Source organism: Tenrec ecaudatus, chromosome 1 (genome assembly GCF_050624435.1).
Source record: "Tenrec ecaudatus isolate mTenEca1 chromosome 1, mTenEca1.hap1, whole genome shotgun sequence".
In the NCBI taxonomy this organism is placed as follows: Eukaryota; Metazoa; Chordata; class Mammalia; order Afrosoricida; family Tenrecidae; genus Tenrec; species Tenrec ecaudatus.
The window spans coordinates 25830547-25848658 of NC_134530.1; the positions used below are offsets into that span (position 1 = coordinate 25830547).

The 18112-nt window shown below is 58.7% G+C and overlaps 1 protein-coding gene across 1 annotated transcript in view; it reads left to right on the forward strand.

Annotated features, from left to right (window-relative positions):
• The first annotated feature begins 514 nt into the window (after positions 1 to 514).
• The window catches only part of PRKCZ (protein kinase C zeta), a 111563-nt gene continuing 93965 nt past the window's right edge, over positions 515 to 18112 (forward strand). The window contains exons 1-4 of the mRNA XM_075550162.1: positions 515 to 764; positions 6332 to 6453; positions 7849 to 7938; positions 8864 to 8914. Coding sequence (XP_075406277.1) covers positions 694 to 764; positions 6332 to 6453; positions 7849 to 7938; positions 8864 to 8914 — 334 coding nt within the window. The 5' untranslated portion in view covers positions 515 to 693. The remainder of the gene's footprint in view (positions 765 to 6331; positions 6454 to 7848; positions 7939 to 8863; positions 8915 to 18112) is intronic.

Consider the following 18112-nt stretch of genomic DNA (forward strand, 5'->3'; position numbering starts at 1 on the left):
TGCTAAAGTTTCAGTTCTGTAGGTCCCATGGAAAGAAAGAATTTGCATTTCTAAGTTCCTGTAGGCACCGAGACTGCAGTCAGAGCCACTTTAGGACAGCTGCCCGGGCGAACCTATTTCCCCGAGAAGATTCCAGGGCCCGGCCCGGCCCGGCCACCCGCCACGCGTTGCTGGGCAGAGCCTGGCCGCGCGCGCTCTCATTGGCCGCAGGTGGGTCCGCGCCCCGCCCGACAGGTAGTCCGCCCTGCGTCACGGCGATTGGGCCTTAGCCGCGGGATCCCCCGAGGATTGGCTCAGGTGGCGGCCCGCCGGCGCCCTCATTGGCCACAGGTGCCACCGCCCCCGCCCCGGGACCGCCGCGCCCCGCCGATTGGCCGCGGGCTCAGCCTCCGGACGGCCATGTTCGGCTCCGTCCCCCCTCGGCTGCCCCCGCCCGCCCCTTGACGCCGGCACTCCGTGCGCGCCCCCGCCCGACCGCGCCCCCGTCCCCGCCCCATGCCCAAGTTCCCGCGGAGTTGGCTGGCACGGCGTCCGTCTGCTGCTTGTGCCTGAGTCCCCGTGCCCCACACTCCTTTCCGCGTTCCGCCCGGGGCCACACCTGCCCCGGCCGCGCCACCCTGTAGGTGCGCCCCCAGCCATGGACAGAGTACCCGCGCCGCCCGAGGCGCGGTCCTGACGGCCAACGGGAACGCCATGCCTAGCCGGACGGGCGCCAAGATGGACGGGAACCGCGTCCGCGTCCGCCTGAAGGCGTTCTACAGCGGGTGAGAGTGCGCCCCGACGGCCGGCGAACCCTGAGCGCGCGCGGGCGGCCGTCTGGGCCCGGGGACCGCGGGAGGAGGCGTTGCTGAGCTCCCTGGGCTACGGCAGGGTGCCGGGTGACAGCGAGGCCCTTCGGGCCCAGGTGCGTCCTGAGAGGTCCCCCCACCCTCCAGCCAGTGCCGACCGGCCACCCCGGGAGCGGCCCCGCGCGCCCTTGAACGTCACTGGAGGAAGGCTGGCTGGCAGGGCGGGGTCGGCCTGCCCCGGGCCGCCCGGACTGCAGGGCTGGGCGGCTGGGCAAAGGTGGGTTCTTAGGGTCCGCACCCTGCCGGCCCTGCGCTCCAAGCGATTGGACTGTGGTAGAGCACCCCGCCCGGCGGGGGCAGGGGCGGGGGCGGGGAGGCGGGACCGAAGTCGCCGAGCGTCCGGCAACCTGGTGACAGTGATGTTGACATTTCCACTGGAAATTTGGCCAGGGACATTAGTCTACAAACTTTTACAGATTAAAATTTGAATGGAATTTGTGAGCGCTTCAGACAGGTGGAAAGGGATTGGGGTTTTTCTAAACCTCTCCACAATTGATCAGACTTAAAAAAAAAAAGCCAACAACAAAAAACAAAAGCAGGCGAAGACAGGTGCGTGCGCTGATGCACGGGTGAGCTGCTGCTGGACCGGTGAGCCGCGGCTCGCCGGCGGGCTCGGCGCGGTCTGTCGGGGGCGTGGGCCCACCTCGCTGTGGACTGGGCCGAGTGGGCACCTCACAGGGACCAGGTGCCGAGCACCCCCTGGTGTTGTGGACGCGAAGCCAGGCACCGTGGCCTAGGGGCAGTGTAGACATGGGCTGGGGGTGGGGAGGCGGCGACCGCTGTGGGACACGATGTGTCTCCTGGAACCCTGAACTCGGACCTCATCCAATGGGGGAATCCCAGGCTGGTGAAGCAGGCAGTCTGGCTTTAGTGACTTGTGCTTTGCGCCTTTGCGCCTCGGGGGCTGGGAGAGGGATGGCTTCCTCTGGCCATGCCCTGGAGGAGTCAGCGGTCCCCGTGCTGAGGAGGACCTGCGGACTCCGGATGTTGAGTCAGGTGGGAGGCTGGGCTGCCCCCAGGTTTGTAGTCCAGAGTCAGTGCCCTCCACCTCTTCTCTGGGACCCTTGGCCTCCCCCGCACCTGGCCTCAGCTTGTACCTGAGAGTTTGTGGGAGGGACACTGATGGCAGAGCTTCAAGGCAGTTTCTGGAGGAGGGTCTAGCCCAGCAGCCCCTTGAGAGGTCAGGTCAGGGGCCCTCTCATCAGGGATTAAACAATGGGGGCGAGTTTAGCTGTGGAGAAATGCTGCCCCTGCCCTTGTCCAGCATCTTGGCTCCTCCTCCTCTTAACCTCAGAGACTGCCCATCTCAGGGTGCTATTAGAGCATACCCACTTGGGGCCATCCCTTCACTAAAGTGAGTGGGACCCCAGCCTCTCCCCAGGAACAGCTCCAGGGTGAAGGTGGTCACTGGCCAGTTGGAGGGGGCCCGCTGGGTAAAGTGCTTAGCAGAGAACTGACCCATCCCTGGACTTGGGTCCCTGGGGAGCCCTTGGCTTTCCTTGCACCCCTTAATGTGACAGGCTGACTCCAGTTTCAACAGCTGAGGAGGCCACTCCCCCCTTTCTTCCTTCATGCCATCCTTCCTCCCTCTTTTCAGCTCCTCTTGGACATCTCCCCTTCTCCCACTTTTCCAAGCCCCTCTTCCCGCCCCCTCCCCCTCTGCACTCCCCCATCTCTTCCCTTCCTCCTCCCCTTCATCTCTTCCCCCCTCCCCTTCTAGGACTTTTGTGCAGGCTCCCCTTCTGCCCCCTTTCTCTCTTTCTGCCCCAGGCACCCACGTTCTCTGCCACTCCCACCCTCCAAGTGCCTGCCTTTCCCACAGCTTCTAGTGACCTTGGTGCCTAACTTGGGGCCTGGGCACTGGGGGTGGGGAGACCCAGTGCATGAGTGCTTTGGCTCGCAGCACCTGCGTTCTGTAAAGTGACTGCCCAGGTGGGGTGGCCCTGAGCGAGGCTGCCCCTGGGAGGGAGGTTGTTCTGGGTGCCCTGGAGCTCTTGACAGTCAGGAGCTGGAGATGGTCTTTCCTGAAAAAGATTCTACTCTTAAAAAGAGGGGAGGTTTCTTCCACCACTCTCCTGGTGATGGCCCCCTGGGTTCCCTCTGGAAGTTTTAACCTACTACCCCCACCCCGCTCCGGTGCCTCAAACACCTGCACATTCAAAGGTCAGCCCAGTGGAACAGCCCTGCTACTGCAGCGTGCATTCTGAAGCATGGCCACACTGTCCTGGCTGTAGTCTCACCGGTCTGAAAAGTCAGCAGTTCAAAACCACCAGCTGCTCTACGGGAGAAAGACGGGCCTTTCCACTTCCTGGTCTGCTGCTGGAGAAGCCCTAGCCTTGCGGTCATTGGGAAAGCATATGACCATGTGCTCCTTCTAGGTGTAGTGGGGTCATAGAAGTGAAAGGCTACTGGGTCTCCCCAGCTAAGAACTTTTCATGAGACCACCTGATGTGTACAGCTTGCGCTCTGGAGTTACCAGGGAGAGAGCCGGCCAGCCTGACTGGGGCCCAGGCCCTTCGAAGACCTGAGGGAGTCATGTGACCACGAACCTTTGTCAGGGCACGAGTAGGGACGGTTGGTCCATAGAAAGTAGCATTGGGATTGTAGAGAGCGGATGCTGGAGTTACCCCGGCTTGCCCTTGGTGGGTGTGGGGTGAGGCCCCTTGGGCGGGGAGGTGGACCTGCTTCTCAGGTGGGTAGGTTTGGGGATGGTGTGAGTTTTTGACCTTGATGAGCCAGAGCAGAATGTCTGACATCAGGGTCAGAGCAGGAGCCCTTGGGAGTCTGGGGCGCTGAGGTTTGGAGCTCTGGGGAGGCAGTCAAAGCTGGGTCTTCTGAGGATGGTGGAGGCAGCAGCTGCAGACATTCTTCCAAGTGGAGTCTCATTGAACGGCTAACCACAAGGTCAGCTGTTTGAACCAGCCAGCCATTCCGTGGGAGGAGGAGGAGCTGTCCCCTTCCGTAAAGCGTTAGGGATATCCTGTCGGGTCCCTATGAGATGGAATCCACTAGGTGGCAGGGAGTTGAGTGAGTTAGCTACAGGAGGACAGGCTGGGGTGGGATTTCTACTCGGACGGCGTGTGATGATCAGGGAAGGGACAAATAGAAGCCACACTTTACTCATGGTGACCAGACCCTGCTGAGCGGCCCTGTTGTGTGTTCTATGGTGCCTGAACTACCATGAGCAGTCTCCCCAGATGCATGTGACCTCCTGGGCCTCCTAGCCAAGGAGAACGGGGTGGCCGGGGGTGCTTGTCCTGCACACTTGGACAGTGAGGAAGAGATGACGGGAGGGATGGGAGTGCCCGGGGTTGGTCAGGGCAGCTCAGCTGTTGTCCATCTGAGCATGGGAAGTGGATGCCTGAGGCTCTGTGGCTCTTGCTTTAGGGTGAGGCCAGGGGTGTGGTGGTTTCTGGGCACTATTGGGCATCTCAGGGGCATCTCAGGGGCAGTCCCCCTGGTCCCTTGATAGTTTATAAATAATTATTATATCTTATCTTACACCGTTAAGTGCTTTTGAGTTGGCTCCAACCCATTGCGACTCCACCCACAACACAATGAAACACTGCCCGGTCCTGCGCCATCCTTGCAGTTGTTCCAGATGCCTGAGAGTCCATTGTCAAAGCCAGTGTCAAATCCCTATCTTTAAGAAGCTCCCTCTTTTTTGCTGCCCCTCCACCTTACCAAGCAGCACGCCCTTCTCCAGGGTCTGGTCCCTCCTGACAACACGTCCAAAGTATGTGAGACAGAGTCTCACCATCCTTGCCTCGAAGGAGCACTCTGGCCTTGCTTCTCCCAAGACAGATGGGTTTATCCTTGTAGCAGTCCGTGGTGCGTCCCGTTTTCTTCTCCTGCACCACATGGCTGGGTGGGTGTGTTAATCTGGGTAGACTAGAGCAACAAATCCATAGACAGTCGTGTGTAAGAAAGAGGTTTATACACAAGAGCAGTTGAATATTGAGGAACCAACCGTACCAGCCCAGTCCTGATCAAGTCCGAAAGTTCAATATATCCGATACCAATCTATGAATTCCTCTTCAGACTCACGAAACACTTGCAATGACGCTGAATGTAGGAAGAGCACAGGCCAGTGCGTGGGAAGTCTTGTGTGTCCAGTGGCGTTGTAAGCATCTTAGCGCTGGCAGGGGTCTCCACGCGGCTTCTCCGGTTCCAGAGGTCTGGCTCCATCAGCCTCTCTCCATGTGTCTTTTCCACAGGGATGTCTCCCAGGGAGTAAGCATGTGCCCCACCTCCAGCGAGCTATTTATCTTCTTGGGCCTCCATGTGAGGTTATCAAGCTATCACCTGATTGACAGGCTAGACTCTACTCTTCACCGTGAATCCTAAAACTGACCCCAGATTATCTAGCCACCACAGTGGGTTCTAAGAACGTAGATGTAGGGTCTCCCCATCCTGAGGCTGGGAGAGGGAGAATTTGGTCCTGCCTTTCTCCCTGCCGCCCCCCCCCCCCCCCCCCCCCGCCGTGGTGGATAGAGGCAGCTTCCTCTGGCCCTGCTCTCTCACTCAGGAGCCCCTTCCCTCCTTCAAAGACCCTAGTTCCCAACATGGTTACCTCCGGGGAGCCAGGGACCAGGATGTTGGCATCTCTCTTTGGAACACAGCTCAGTTCCATCCGTAACAGCCCATGTTTGGGGAAAAAAAAGCTCTAAGGTTAAGACTGCGTTTGCTAGAAAACAGGCCTGACATTGTACAAAGGGGGTGTGAGCCAGCCCCCACCCCCTCCTTTAAAACCTAGCAGCCCTGGCCTTCAGAGATTAAGAGCTTCTCCCTCCTCGCAGGCTGGGAAGGGGCCTCACCTCAGCGTTTGCAGTGGGGAGGGCGCTTGGGAAGCAGGTGGTTCTTATCAGATTCCTTTGAGTTGATAAGGCAAATGGTCTTGAATGCCCTTTTGTCCTTCTCCCTTTACAGAGGTCCCAGCTCAACTTTCCACTGTGAGCTGAGGGGCCTTTGGACCCAAGGGTTTCCCTGGCGTGTTCTACACGCTTTACACTGGGGGGGGGGGCGTGGGTAGATGGGCCGCTCTTCAGGAGAGAAGCCGGGGTGGAGTCGGGGAAACAGCCCTGCCCTCACCCGAGGCAGCTGCGAGCTCAGGGCTGTGACATCCTTTGGGGGGGGGGGGGGGGGAGTTTTCAACCCGTTCTTTTTTTAAAATTTATTTTTAATTTAATTATTTTTTTAATCAACCCGTTCTTTTAATGGATGATGAAATGGACCGGCTGCCACACCATCTCTGACTCGTTAGCGACCCCCATGTGTTCCAGCTGACCTGTGCCCCCTGGGGGTCCCCACGGGGCTGCCTTGACCCCCTGGACAAACTCGAACCTCCAACCTGTGGGCTAGCAGCTGAGTTGGGTCACCGTTGGCACCACCTAGAGCTTCAGTTGAGTGGCTAATGGGATCAGGCCATAGTTGGTGTGGCCAGCTCTCCCCGTGGTGAGACACGCCGTGTCCTTCCCACCCAGGGACATTCTGATCACCAGCCTGGATACGGCCATCACCTTTGAAGAGCTCTGTGAGGACGTGCGGGAGATGTGCCGCCTGCACCAGGGCCAGCCGCTCACCCTCAAGTGGATTGACGATGAAGGTAGCCCTGTGGCACCCCTGCTTCCCCCCCCCCCCAGTCAGTCTCTCCAGGGACATTGGGACAGAGTGTTCAGAGTGTCCTGGAGATTGGTTGCCAGGGATGAGGCTGAGCGTGGTGTTGGGGTGGGGTTGGGCGGATGGCCGGTTTGCAACCCTGGGACCCCCCCCATCTGCCCCCCTCCCCGTTGCTGAGCCCCAGGCCTTTCCCTCCTCATCTGACCTTCCTTCCTCCTCGTCTGGCTTTTTCCAGTGGTGACTGGGACTCAGGGACCCTACATTATCTCAGGAAATGTGGGGAGGGTGGGGAGTGCAGCCTGGGCCCGGCCTCTCTCACCCTCTCTCTAGTGGAGTTGGGGGAGGTGGGGGGGGGGGGCTAGTGTGTATGTGTTTCTGTGTCACTTCCTTCCTTTTGTCTTAATTTCTCTTTCTCCCTCCCTCATTCACAGCTGCTCTCCCTCTCCCCCACCCCCCATGGCTCCAGGGCCTGGGAGAGGCATTGTTTATAGGGACTGGTTCTGCAAGCCAATGGTGTTGTGTGGCCTCAAGGCCCACAAATCCCGCCCTGCTCGGTGGTCACTGGAACACAGCCCGTCTGGCGATGGCAAGAGCTGGGTTTTAGGCCAGACGGAGCCCTTCATTCTCTCCATCGCAAAGCTGCGTGGAGGAGCATTTTTAATGGAGCGAGGACTGACCCATCATCTTAACTTTGGTGGCTGTCCTGCACGTGGCGGAGGTGGTGGGGGCGTGGCCTCCCGGAAAGGTAGAGCTGACCTCTCAGCTCCCGGGACCTTTAGGCCCGCCCTTTGCAGATCAGCATGGGACTCCAGAGGCTGAGATGCTGGCTTTGTATTGGAGGTGCTGAGGGTCGGAGGACGGAGGGACCATGCTCTCTGAGCAGAGCTGACGGGCAGACAGGTATCTGGGGTGGCGGGTAGGGGGAGTAACTACCCCACGGAGCCACGTGGAGGTGCTTTACATATGTGGCCCTATATCTCTAAATGCGCACAGGTGCACACATGAGCGCAATGGGTAGAAGTCTGCTTCTCAGCAGCAGCCACCTTTCGGCCCCTGGGCCCTTCCTCTGTCCTCACTGTAGCAAGCGGCCACCCGAAACATTGGTTGTGGACACTTCCTGTCCAGGGAGCGTGGGGAGGAGGCCTCCTAAGACTGACCAAAGGAGACTGCTAGTATTGTCGGCTGTGCAGGCCAGGAGCTCCCCACTCTGGGTGGCTGGGGTGCAGGGTGGACACAGCGCCCCCTGCTGGGGCCCCAGGTGGCTGGGCGCTCTAGCTCATCCCTCGAGTTCTGGGTGGGCAGACCTTGCCTGCCTGAGCTCACACTGATTGGGCACCCCCGCTGCCCTGCCTGCCTCAGCTGTGTCTTCTGCCCCACTCAGGCGACCCCTGCACTGTGTCCTCCCAGATGGAGCTGGAGGAGGCCTTCCGCCTGTCCAGTCGGTGCAAGGACGAAGGGCTCGTCATTCACAGTGAGTGACCTGTGCGTGCGGGCGGGCACCCTTCGGCCCCTGTGGGCCCGCTGTGGGCAGCAGTTCAACTGGTCACTCCTCAGGAGAAAGATGAGGTTTTCTGCTGCCAGCCTTGGAAACCCACAGGGGCAGCTTTACTCTGCCGGCAGGTGGCTATGAGTTGGAATATTAATGAACTTGATGGCAGCGGGGCTGTTGGGTTTTTGTTTTTTCCCATCGGTAGAGGAAAAAAAGTTTGTTGTTGTTGCTAAGTATGAAAACTCGGTGTCCTTTACAACACTTAATTTTGAACTCTGGAGTATAAAGATATTGGTTTTAAAGTGCTTGTAAGAATCATTTTTCAAAGTAATTGCTGCATCTCTGCTGATTTCCATAGCAATTTATTCTTAGCGCAAGTCAGTTGGATAACTTTGCTATCCTGAGTCCTCAGTTGCTTCCTGCCCTACCCCCTGCCTCCCACCGAATATGTTAACGTACTTTGGGGTCTCATAAAGGGGAATTGGCCTACAGAGATGTCCTTGGGTGTCTGACCTGTTGCTTTAGAGAACCTTTCCCAAGAGCCACTGCTTGCCGACAGCTTAGAGCAGTGGTTCTCAACCTTCCTAATGCTACGACCCTTTCACACAGTTCCTCCCCCAAACCATAACATTATTTTCGTTGCTACTTCATCACTTTCATTTGGCTACTGTGATGAATCGGCTTATCCCTGTGGAAAGGTCTTTTGACCCCCAAAGGGGTCACGACCCACTGGTTGAGAACAGCTGTCTTTTGACCCCTCCCCAAAGGGGTCACGACCTACTGGTTGAGAACAGCTGCCTCCTGTGAATGGGTCCCTGGTCCACTTCCTGTAGGGTGGGCTTGTGGTGGGAGCTTGGGCGCCCCCTGGCCGGCCGTGGCGGCACTAACACTCTTCCTTCGCCCACAGTGTTCCCGAGCATCCCCGAGCAGCCCGGCATGCCCTGCCCAGGAGAGGACAGTGAGTACCATGGCTCCTTCCTCGTGTATGGCGAGCGCGGGGGGCCTGAGCTGGGCACATGCGGCTGGTGTTGACAGGATGAGCTGCTGCTTCCTGGAGAACATGACTTGGGGCCGGGACCTTGTGGGAATTAGATCCAAAGGTGGCTCAAGCCCTGGGCGGGGCTCCCTGGGCCTGGCCCTGGTCGCTTTCCTTGGTCTCTCGTATGTTCTTGGTGCTGTGCCCCTGCCAGTGGGGACGTGGGGGTGGTGGCACTGTTGGTGGCATAAGGAAAACCTAGGTATGCCCTGACCCTTCCCCTCCAGGACAAAAGGTCCAAGCTGAGAGGACTGGACCCCTTTCTTGTCTGTCTGCCCCAGCTCTGTCCACCCTCAGATCTGGTCATTGGTATCCAGTGACCACAGCGCTGTCCTCAGTCTGCACCAATTCCATGTTTCTCTGTCGGTTCCTTGGTAAGAGGTGGAAATGCGATGGGAATCTAGCCAGAGCGAGTAGGTCAGAGGAACTTTCTGACCTGACTTCTGCCCATCCCAGAAACCTCTGGGTCATGGGCTCTTGGTGGAGGGTAGCACTGTGTCCTGGGTTTCCCTGCAGGGCAGAGCACAGAGTCCCCCACCGACCCACCTGACCCTGCTGGCCTTGGTCAGTGCTGTCTGAGTCTCTCCTGGTAGTCTTGGGACCCTGACGGTCACGCATTTGGTGCAGACTTGTTGGCTCGGTCCCCTTTCCCAGCAGAAGTTCCCTAATCAGCCCTCCTACCCAGTCCCCCCAGCTCCCCGCCCCACTGAGGTGCTGACCGGAAGCCAGGGTTGGCAGGTGAGCTGAGGTACGTCTGAGCTGCCCGCTGGACACCTGGTGGTGGGGCTGAGTACACAGTCAGGTGTGTGCTTGGGAGACCTTGGGGATGAAGATGGAGCTCTGTGAGGTCCCCAAAAAGTGGCTGGTGATGTGGCTTGCCTCTGGGGCCCCCAGAGTGAATGGGCCTTGGGTGGGGTGGGAGCAGCCACTGAGCTGCCAACTGGGGGCAGCGGGAGTGCTCTGAGAGGAGGTGTGGAGGAACTGGGATGAGAGTGGGAGTGGAGCGGTGAAGGAGAACACAGGCTCTTCGGCCCTGGTCTGCCATCCAGCACCCAGTGGGGAGACTGATGGCCGGCAGGTTAAATAGTAAACAGGCACTGCCAGGGGTGCACAGACACCTAGGGGAGGTTTAGGTTAGGCAGCCGGCTTGGGGGTGGGGTGGAGGGGGGTGTTGGGAAGGCAAAGAAGGAGGAGAGGAGGAGAAAGCACTTTCCAGACAGGGCTGCTGCCTGTCCAGGTTGCCCTAGACACTAGAGTGTGCCATTGTGCTTTGAATGGAAGTGACTGGCAAGGTGTGAGACCTGGAGCTATTTATAAGGTGGGTCCTGCAGGGGTGCCACGGAGAGGCAGGTAGGTCAGGCCAACAAAGGGCTGCAGGGGAAGTGATCCCTGCGCCCAGGCAGTAGGGGGCAGAGGAAGCCTCAGGCTCAGTTGGGTTTCAGAGACCTGTCCCCCTAGGGCTGCCTGTATTGGTGACGCTCCTGTGTGTGGAGCCACCTGGGTTTACAGAGCTGAGGTGGGACCATCCTGCTGCCCTGCTGCCTTTGGGGGTCCAGGTCTCAGGAGACAGATGTGCCCATAGATGGACATCCTTGAGCTTGACAGTCATGAAGTCACATGCCCTTGTGGGTACAGAGGAGATGAGACTGCCTCCCCAGGTGGGAACGGATCTCCCCTCCGACACACATGCCCCTGACATACTGAGGTTACAGGAGGGATGCCCGGCAGCCCTTTGGCGGCGATGACCCTGCATTGGTGTCTGCCCCATCTTGTGCCTTGAACCACTTACACCCAGAGATGTCACTGGCCGGCTTTGCCACCCCATGGGGCACAGGGAGCCACGCACGTCACTTCCGAGCCTGCCTGCGTCACCTCGTGTCCCAGTTTGTGCCCTCTGCCTGCCTCTCCGCTAACACACTCTGTCTCTGGGGGAGGGTCAGCTGTGCCTGCCCATGACGCAGCCTCGCACCGACCTCCTTGGGAGCCAGCCACTTCTGTGGTCCTGTCCCTGCAGAGCAGAGGTGGGGCACGAGAGGCCACGGGGCACCTCAGGAAGGGTCCCTGCTGAAGGCGAGGATGTGGGTGAAGCTGCCATCCGTGGGCAGGCATTCTGAGAATGTGAGTGGACCTCCAGAAGGACAGCAGGGAGCAAATACTCAAGTCAGCCTGGTGACCACTCGTTGTCCCGGAGAACATTCCATACCGGTCGGCAGCAGATTGTGCTTGGAGCACATGCAGACGAAACCACACAACCAAACACCGCCCGGGCCTGCACGGACCTCACAACTGTGACGTCTGAGCCCGTGATGGTGGCCACTGTGTTAGTCCATCTGATCTCTTTTATGCCCACCTCTCTGTTTTACCAAGCATGATGTCCTTATCCAGGGACCGGTCTCTTCTGACGAGATGTCAGAAGGACACGGGATGAAGTCTCAACGCCCTCCCTCCTCTAAGGAGCACGCTGGCTGTACTTCGCCCAAGACAGCTCTGTTTGTTCTTCTGGCCGTCCAGTGGTCTTGGCCAGCACTGTGATTCTAGTGCACAATTCTTCGTCTTCGTGTGCCTTAGTCAGTGTTCAGCTTCCACATGCACAGGAGGCAATTGAAACTGTCATGCCTGCGGTCAAGTGCAATTTGGAAGCTTCCAGTGGGAAAGGAGGCAAGAGTTTTAGCTTACAGGCAGATCGGTACATTTAAGTTGGGCTTAAGAAAAAAGTCTTTTTTTGTTGTTACTAACTTACAGAGGTATTTTAAAAAACCCAACAACTCCACAATAATATGAGGGGGATTCTGAACGTGCACGGAAAAGGTTCCATTATCCTTTCATCCCATTTTTCCAGGAACTTTTGGAAGCCCCTCCCTTCTGTAAATTTCAGCAGAAATTTACACAGAAATCTTAAAGATACATTGAAGTTTTGGTGTCATCCCCTCTGGTAGTATCACCTAATACAGTCTGTACAATACAGTCTGTACCCCCTGGGCACCCTAGTAGTGCTCCTGCCAGGGGGGCCTGCTGGGGGTAGTTGGCAGACAGCTTCCCATCTGCTTTGACTGTCCCCGCTGTGGATTGGCCTGCTCGGACAGGAGTGTGGGAAGGGCGGCACGTGAGTGTCCCAGGGCTCCCACAGCAGCGCCACACAGTGGGCCACTTGACATGATGGACGTTTACCCTGGCTCCTCACTCACTGACCAGGCCAGGTCATTCAGTGAAAATCAATGTTAAGGCAAAACGGAGGATGACCACATCATATCACGACACGGGGAAAGACTGTGTAATTACACACTTACTGAACCGCTAAGAATCCTTGCCCAGCCCCGTCAACACATAATCTTAACCATCACAGCCGGCGTTGCCCTTGCCTAACTCCCGAGCGCTTCACCTTACCAGGTGGATTTTGCTGTTAACGTGCAAAATGGATTTCTGATCCCCCAACCCCACTATAGTAAAACAAGTGGAAAGTGTTGGCTAATGAGATAACTGAGGTCTGGGTGCGTTGTTGGAGCCCTGTGGCAGAGTGGTTACGAGTGGGGTGTAATCTGAAAGATCAGCAGTTTGAAACCACGGGAGAGGGGCTTTCTATGCCCGTATAGAGCTAAGTCTCAGATACTCAGAGGGGCAGATCCACCCTGTCCTATAAGGTCCCTGTGAGTCGGCACTGTCTCGATGGCAGTTGGTTTGGAATTTATTTTTAGGTGCATTAGCAATAAATGCACAGTCCTGCAGAGTGGGAGTCTAAAGTCAGGGTGCATGCAGGGCTGGGCTCTGTCTGCCCAAGACTGTGGGGGATGATCCTGCACCTCCTGACCTTCCTTAACTTGCAGCTGCAGCATCACTGGATCATCACGTGACCATCTTTCCTCTGTCTCTTTTATAAGGATGCCATGCAGATGGGACTAGGAACCCCCCACTCCAAGGTGACCTTCCTTTATTGATACCATGTTCTAAGACCCTGTTTCCAAACACAGTCCCAGGGGTCAGGGATTCAACATGAGTTTTAGACGGACATAATTCCACCCTGGCCAGCGGGGCTCGTCAACCAGGGTCAGGACTATGTGTGTGACAGGTCTCCTGGTGGGGGTGGGGTGGGGGTGGAGGATGGCTCGCCAAACTGCTTGGGCTGTTGCTGCCATTCCTTCTGCTTCTCTGCTGTCATGTGCGGATTGTGGCTGGGTTAATTAGGACGACCCTCTTCTGGCCACCAGGGGGCCGAGTGGGCATCTGTCTACGATTTCTGTGGCCTCAACAGCACTGCCCCTCACTGAGAACTGGGCAGGTTGTATGTGGCAGAAGGTGGACGAGATGTGACTTGGAAACGAGGTGTTGTCGCTCACCTGCTGGCCCTGTATTGGAGCCTGAGGGGCCCCGGCCTGGCCCAGCAGGTGTGCTGGGCACACACAGTGCACAGAGGGGCTTTGTGGCTGGTGAGCTCATGGTGCCCGGCCCTCGGGCCCTACTGGCCGCTGTGTCTCTCCTCTGTGCATTGTTCATTCATGGCTGCCCGGCCCCGCTCCCATGGTGCTGCCAGGCCTTCTCCCAGGCTGCTCATCTTTCCTGCGGCTACTTGTGCTTCTTGTCACATAGAGATGCTAACATTTGATTCTGGTGTGTTCACCCGCTGGTGTTTTCTCTCCTGGCTCTCTGAATGGCAACGCGGCTCTGTCCTCCTGGAGCCTGGGGCTGTGTCCAGGTGCTGCTGGCCCAGGCTGACCTAGTCCAGGCATGAGGTCTGTGCCTAGCACAGCTCGTTTTTCCCTCCCAGGTGGGCTTAGCCTCAGCCCCGGCCTCCCAGCTCCATCCCCAGCCAGCCAGAGGTGACCTGCCTGGGAAATAAAGCTTGAGTGCTGCAGCAGGGAGAGGGAGAGGCAGGGTCCCTGGCCGAGCATGGCAGTGCCTCAGACTGCAGTCCCACTGCTTAGTGTGGCAACTGTGGGGCCTTGCCCTGGGAGGTCGCTGAGCACTGTGTCCTTGTCCCCCAGGTGGCCCCACTGCTGCCATCCCCCTTCTACAGACAAGACAGCCCCACACCTGCCTGCCTACTGTCACTTGGTCTGCCCCTCCTAGTCCTTGTTGGAGCCTGACTCAGAGTGGAACGTGGAGGGGAGGGTCTGGCCCAGACCACCCTGGGGCACCCCCCACCTCACAGCAGTGTGCTGTGTCTGGTGTTGCTTGGGGCTGAGTCCACGTGGATTGCCCCTGTGTTAGTGAGGTGCTGGAGTGGGGAAGGTGAGCCGTCAGAGGGTCCCAGCTGCACGGGCTGCTGGGCTTGACCCTGGGCAGGTGGGGAAGTGCTCTGGGCTTTAGCCCAGTGTCCCCACCTCCATGCACCTGCCTCGGGACTGCCCTGAGGGGTGTGGAGCTTGGTGGACCTCTGGGTCATAGGTCACACTTTGTATCAGGTGCTCCCCCCACTCCGACTAGCAGCCAGTCTGTACGCTGTGGTACAGGGGAGCCATCCTCACTCAGGTGTAGACCCCTGAGACCACAGGTCAAGGAGCCTCAGGCCTCCAAGCCAGGGAGTCTGGGTGGGTTCCCTCTGCGGTCAACACCTTGCCAGGCTTCCTCTTTGTATTTATAGGCATGTCTATTGTTTTACTAAGCTTAGGCTTCATTCAACCCTATCTCAGATTATTTGTAACAAAGTGGAAGAGCTAATTCCCTGCCTGAAATAGACCTCCAGTAAAATTAGCAGTCTGCCAGTCCAGCCTGCAGTTTTCTGCTTCTGCAGACGGGCATGTTTGGGAGTGACTTGGAAGAGAGATGCTGGCTGAAGGACAACCTCCTGACGTCAGCCAGTGGTAGCTGGATTCTTGCATGGTCTCAGGGCAGATCCACATGGCCCGTCGAGGCCCAGTGTAGATAAGGCAGCTTGGTTATTTTCCAAGCTGATGGTCTTTTTCAGGGGCTGGCAAACCCTTTTTGTAAAGGGCCTGATTTGTGGGCCTCTTGTGCTCTGTGGAAACTAATGCACAAAGGCAGCCTTCTTCATTTGGCAAAGGAAACTGTGTGGCCGTGTGCTAATAAAACTTTATTCTCAGTGCTGAAATTTGTTATTGACAACCTTCCTGCATGCCATGAAATAGCATTCTTTTGTTTGTTTGTTTTTTGTTTGTTTTACTCTGCCATCTTAAAAACGTACGCATCTTCCTCAGCTGGCTGGTGGCTCACAGGGAGGCAGGCTGCGGGCTGGCTTGGCCCAGTGCCCAGGGTGTGCCCATCCTGGTGACCTGCTGGAGGTTTTGGTGGACCTCCATAGTGGTGACACTTGGGCCGCTGCTAACCACAAGGCCAGCAGTTTGAAACTACCGGCCGCTCCTCGAGAGAAAGTTGAGGCTTTCAACTCCTGTGAAAGAGGGACAGTCCTGGAAACCCAGGGGGCAGTTCTCGCAGGGTCACCAGGAGTCAGTGTCGACTTGATGGCAGTGCCTGAGTTCATGGCAAGGGATAGATTTGGGTGTGGTGTTGATGTGTTTGGCGCTTTAGGAACTGTCTTCCGGTGCTCTGTGGACAGCCTTGAGAGGGACAGGGGTGGGGGGTGTGATTTCACCACAGAGCTAGCAAGAGAAGGGGCCTGGCTTTGAACCCCAGCCCTTGAGAGGTGTCTGTGCCCTGGCTGTCTCTCTAAATTTCAGAGGTGGGAGACCTCTATCCCTGGCTGCCCCCATGGGGGGGATTTGTTTGTTGGGGTGCAACAGAGATCTCCTGCAGCTTTATTTTCTGAGTGTACTCCCTGATGGGCCTGGACAACCCCCGGAAGTCAGCCAAAGCAGACTGAGCTCAACAGAATTAGTACCTGCCACCTGCTTTCAGCTGATGGTGCCTGGGTCTGGCGGGGCTCTGGGGTGGGGCTGAAAGCCCACCTGGGCTACTTGGAAGACTGGCCTCAACACGCAGCAGGGGCAGAAGACAGCAGTCCCACATCCTCCAGTCTGGAGGGGGCTTGGCTGCAGGCCAGTGTGGGTGGCTCCTGAGATAAGTAAGTTCAGGGGGATGGGGACCCTCCCATCAAGCTTGGTTTTCCCCATCCCTGCCCTTCCAGGTGCCCACTATATGCACTGTTTAAAAGAGACACTGTTTGACCATCTGATGGCCATCAAGGGGCCACCAGATTAAGGGGTAGATGATGCTGTGACCTGACGCCCCACATTCATGGTCACCTCCCCTTCCCCACCATGGACCACCCCACCCCCACCCCCTGTGGACATAGGCAGGACCCCTGCTGCCCTGGTGGGGCTCCTGAGCCCCAGCCTCAGACCCCCAGACCGGGTTTCCGGGCTCCGTGTGGCCGGGTGCAGAATTTGCATGTCAAAGACAGGCTGAGGCTGGAGCTCTGGGCCCGCTCCTGGTCCTTCCTTTAATGCGGAGATGCTTGTTTTCGTGTGACGTCAGCTCCTCACATCCATGCCGTGTTTTCGTTTGCGCCTCAGCTGCCGGCTGCGCTTCCCCGGGGAGCCGGGTACCACCCGAGCCTGGAGACATGCGGAGGCAGGGGTGTGAGAGGCGGGGGACCGGCCGGCCAGCCTGCCAGTAGACCTGCTCCCATTGTGGGGCCCGGCGCGGACGGCATCGGCGCGGTCGCGCGGGAGGAAGATGCCTCCCCGCGCGCCTCCCGCTCCGTGAGCATAAAGGGCTCCGCGCTGAGCTGGAGGCAGGAGGGGAAAACCCGGTGAGTAGCCTCCTGGATGGGTCCCCTGCGTCTGGAGGACCGCCCGTGTCCACCGGGTCCTGTGCAGGCGGCGGCGGCGGCGCGAGTCGCGTCTGGCTCTGCCCGCGGATGCTGCAGCGCAGACGCCACCGCCGCCAGCGGGCAGGGACGCGGCCTGGCGCCCAGCAGTGCAGGGCAGGCGTTGTGTCCGCTGGGGGTCAGGTTTTGGGGAAGAGACACCAGGAGCATGCCGCGGGAGTGAGGTGGCCGGCGCCAGGGAGTCAGGGGGGCCATGTACCCCCCGAAAACGGACGGTATGTGCGGGCCCTGCAGGGGCGCGGCGTGGCCTGGGAGAGCCCCCTGCTCTCCTCTGTTCCAGGCCTCCGAGACCCTGCGTGGTCGGCTGCTATGGCTGCGGCGCTGGGGGGCGGTGGGAGGGGGGCGCGTGCATGTCGCCCCTTGCCTTCCACACTGCATTGCTGCAGGGGGACTATCAATGCACCCTGGTCTTGGCGGCCCTGAGCGTCTGCCCTGACAGCGGCACCTGTTCCCATAGACAGGCCCTTCCGGAGGGGCTGCTCGGCCTTTGTGGCCTGGGGACCACAGGGACTTCTCCACCTGGCTGCAAGCCCTGTTTTGCTGGGGTGGCGGTGTCACTGGGTGATGTGCAAGCACCCCCCCACCCCCGCCATCACACCTTGGGCCGGCTGTCGGAGCCCAGTGCAGCCCCTGGCTCCACAGTCCCCTTGAGAAGAGGGGTATGATTTGCCAGGGATGCCGGAATGGGGGTGCTTGCTTGACGTCCATTTTGCAGGCCTCCCTTTTTTAAAAAAAAAACAAACCCCAAAACTGAAAACAAGCAGCTCCCCTGTCGGGGTGGGGGTGGGGTGGGACGGGTGGTCTGGCCTGGTTTGTGCGCCTGGTGTTGATGGGGGCAGGGGACCTTCTGAGCCGGGAGCAGCCCCTCCCCCAGGAGCGGAAGGGGGCCACCTCAGTGACAGGGACTGCCCTGTGAACTCAGCGTGGGCCACAAGGAGAGCTCATTTGCACAGGGTGAGATGCCGGTTAGGGGAGTGGGCGAGGAGGCAGGGGATGGAGCTTGCTTGGGGGGGCCATCCACATGTGCGTGCTCATGAGGGGAAATTAGCTGTGTCATAGTTTCTCTGGGAGATCTGGGCCCACACAGGGCCCATGCCCTCTCCTGGTGCCATGTGCTGGGGGAGGAGGGGTAGCACGGCTGATGCCAAGTTCCTCCGTGCAAAGAGGCTGCCCGGGCACTGGAGCTCCGGGCCAAGACCCGGGACTCTGCCCGCTTCCAGCATTGTGCTCAGCCAGGTTCGAACGGAGTGACGAACAGGGGGCAGAAAGGAGGGTCGGGCCCCCTCCCCCTCCAAAATGCCAGTGCGGATGCCAGCCGGGGCAAGGCTGCGCTTCTGTCCGGCTTCTTTCTGTCTGACCCCTGTCAGTCACCATGCAGG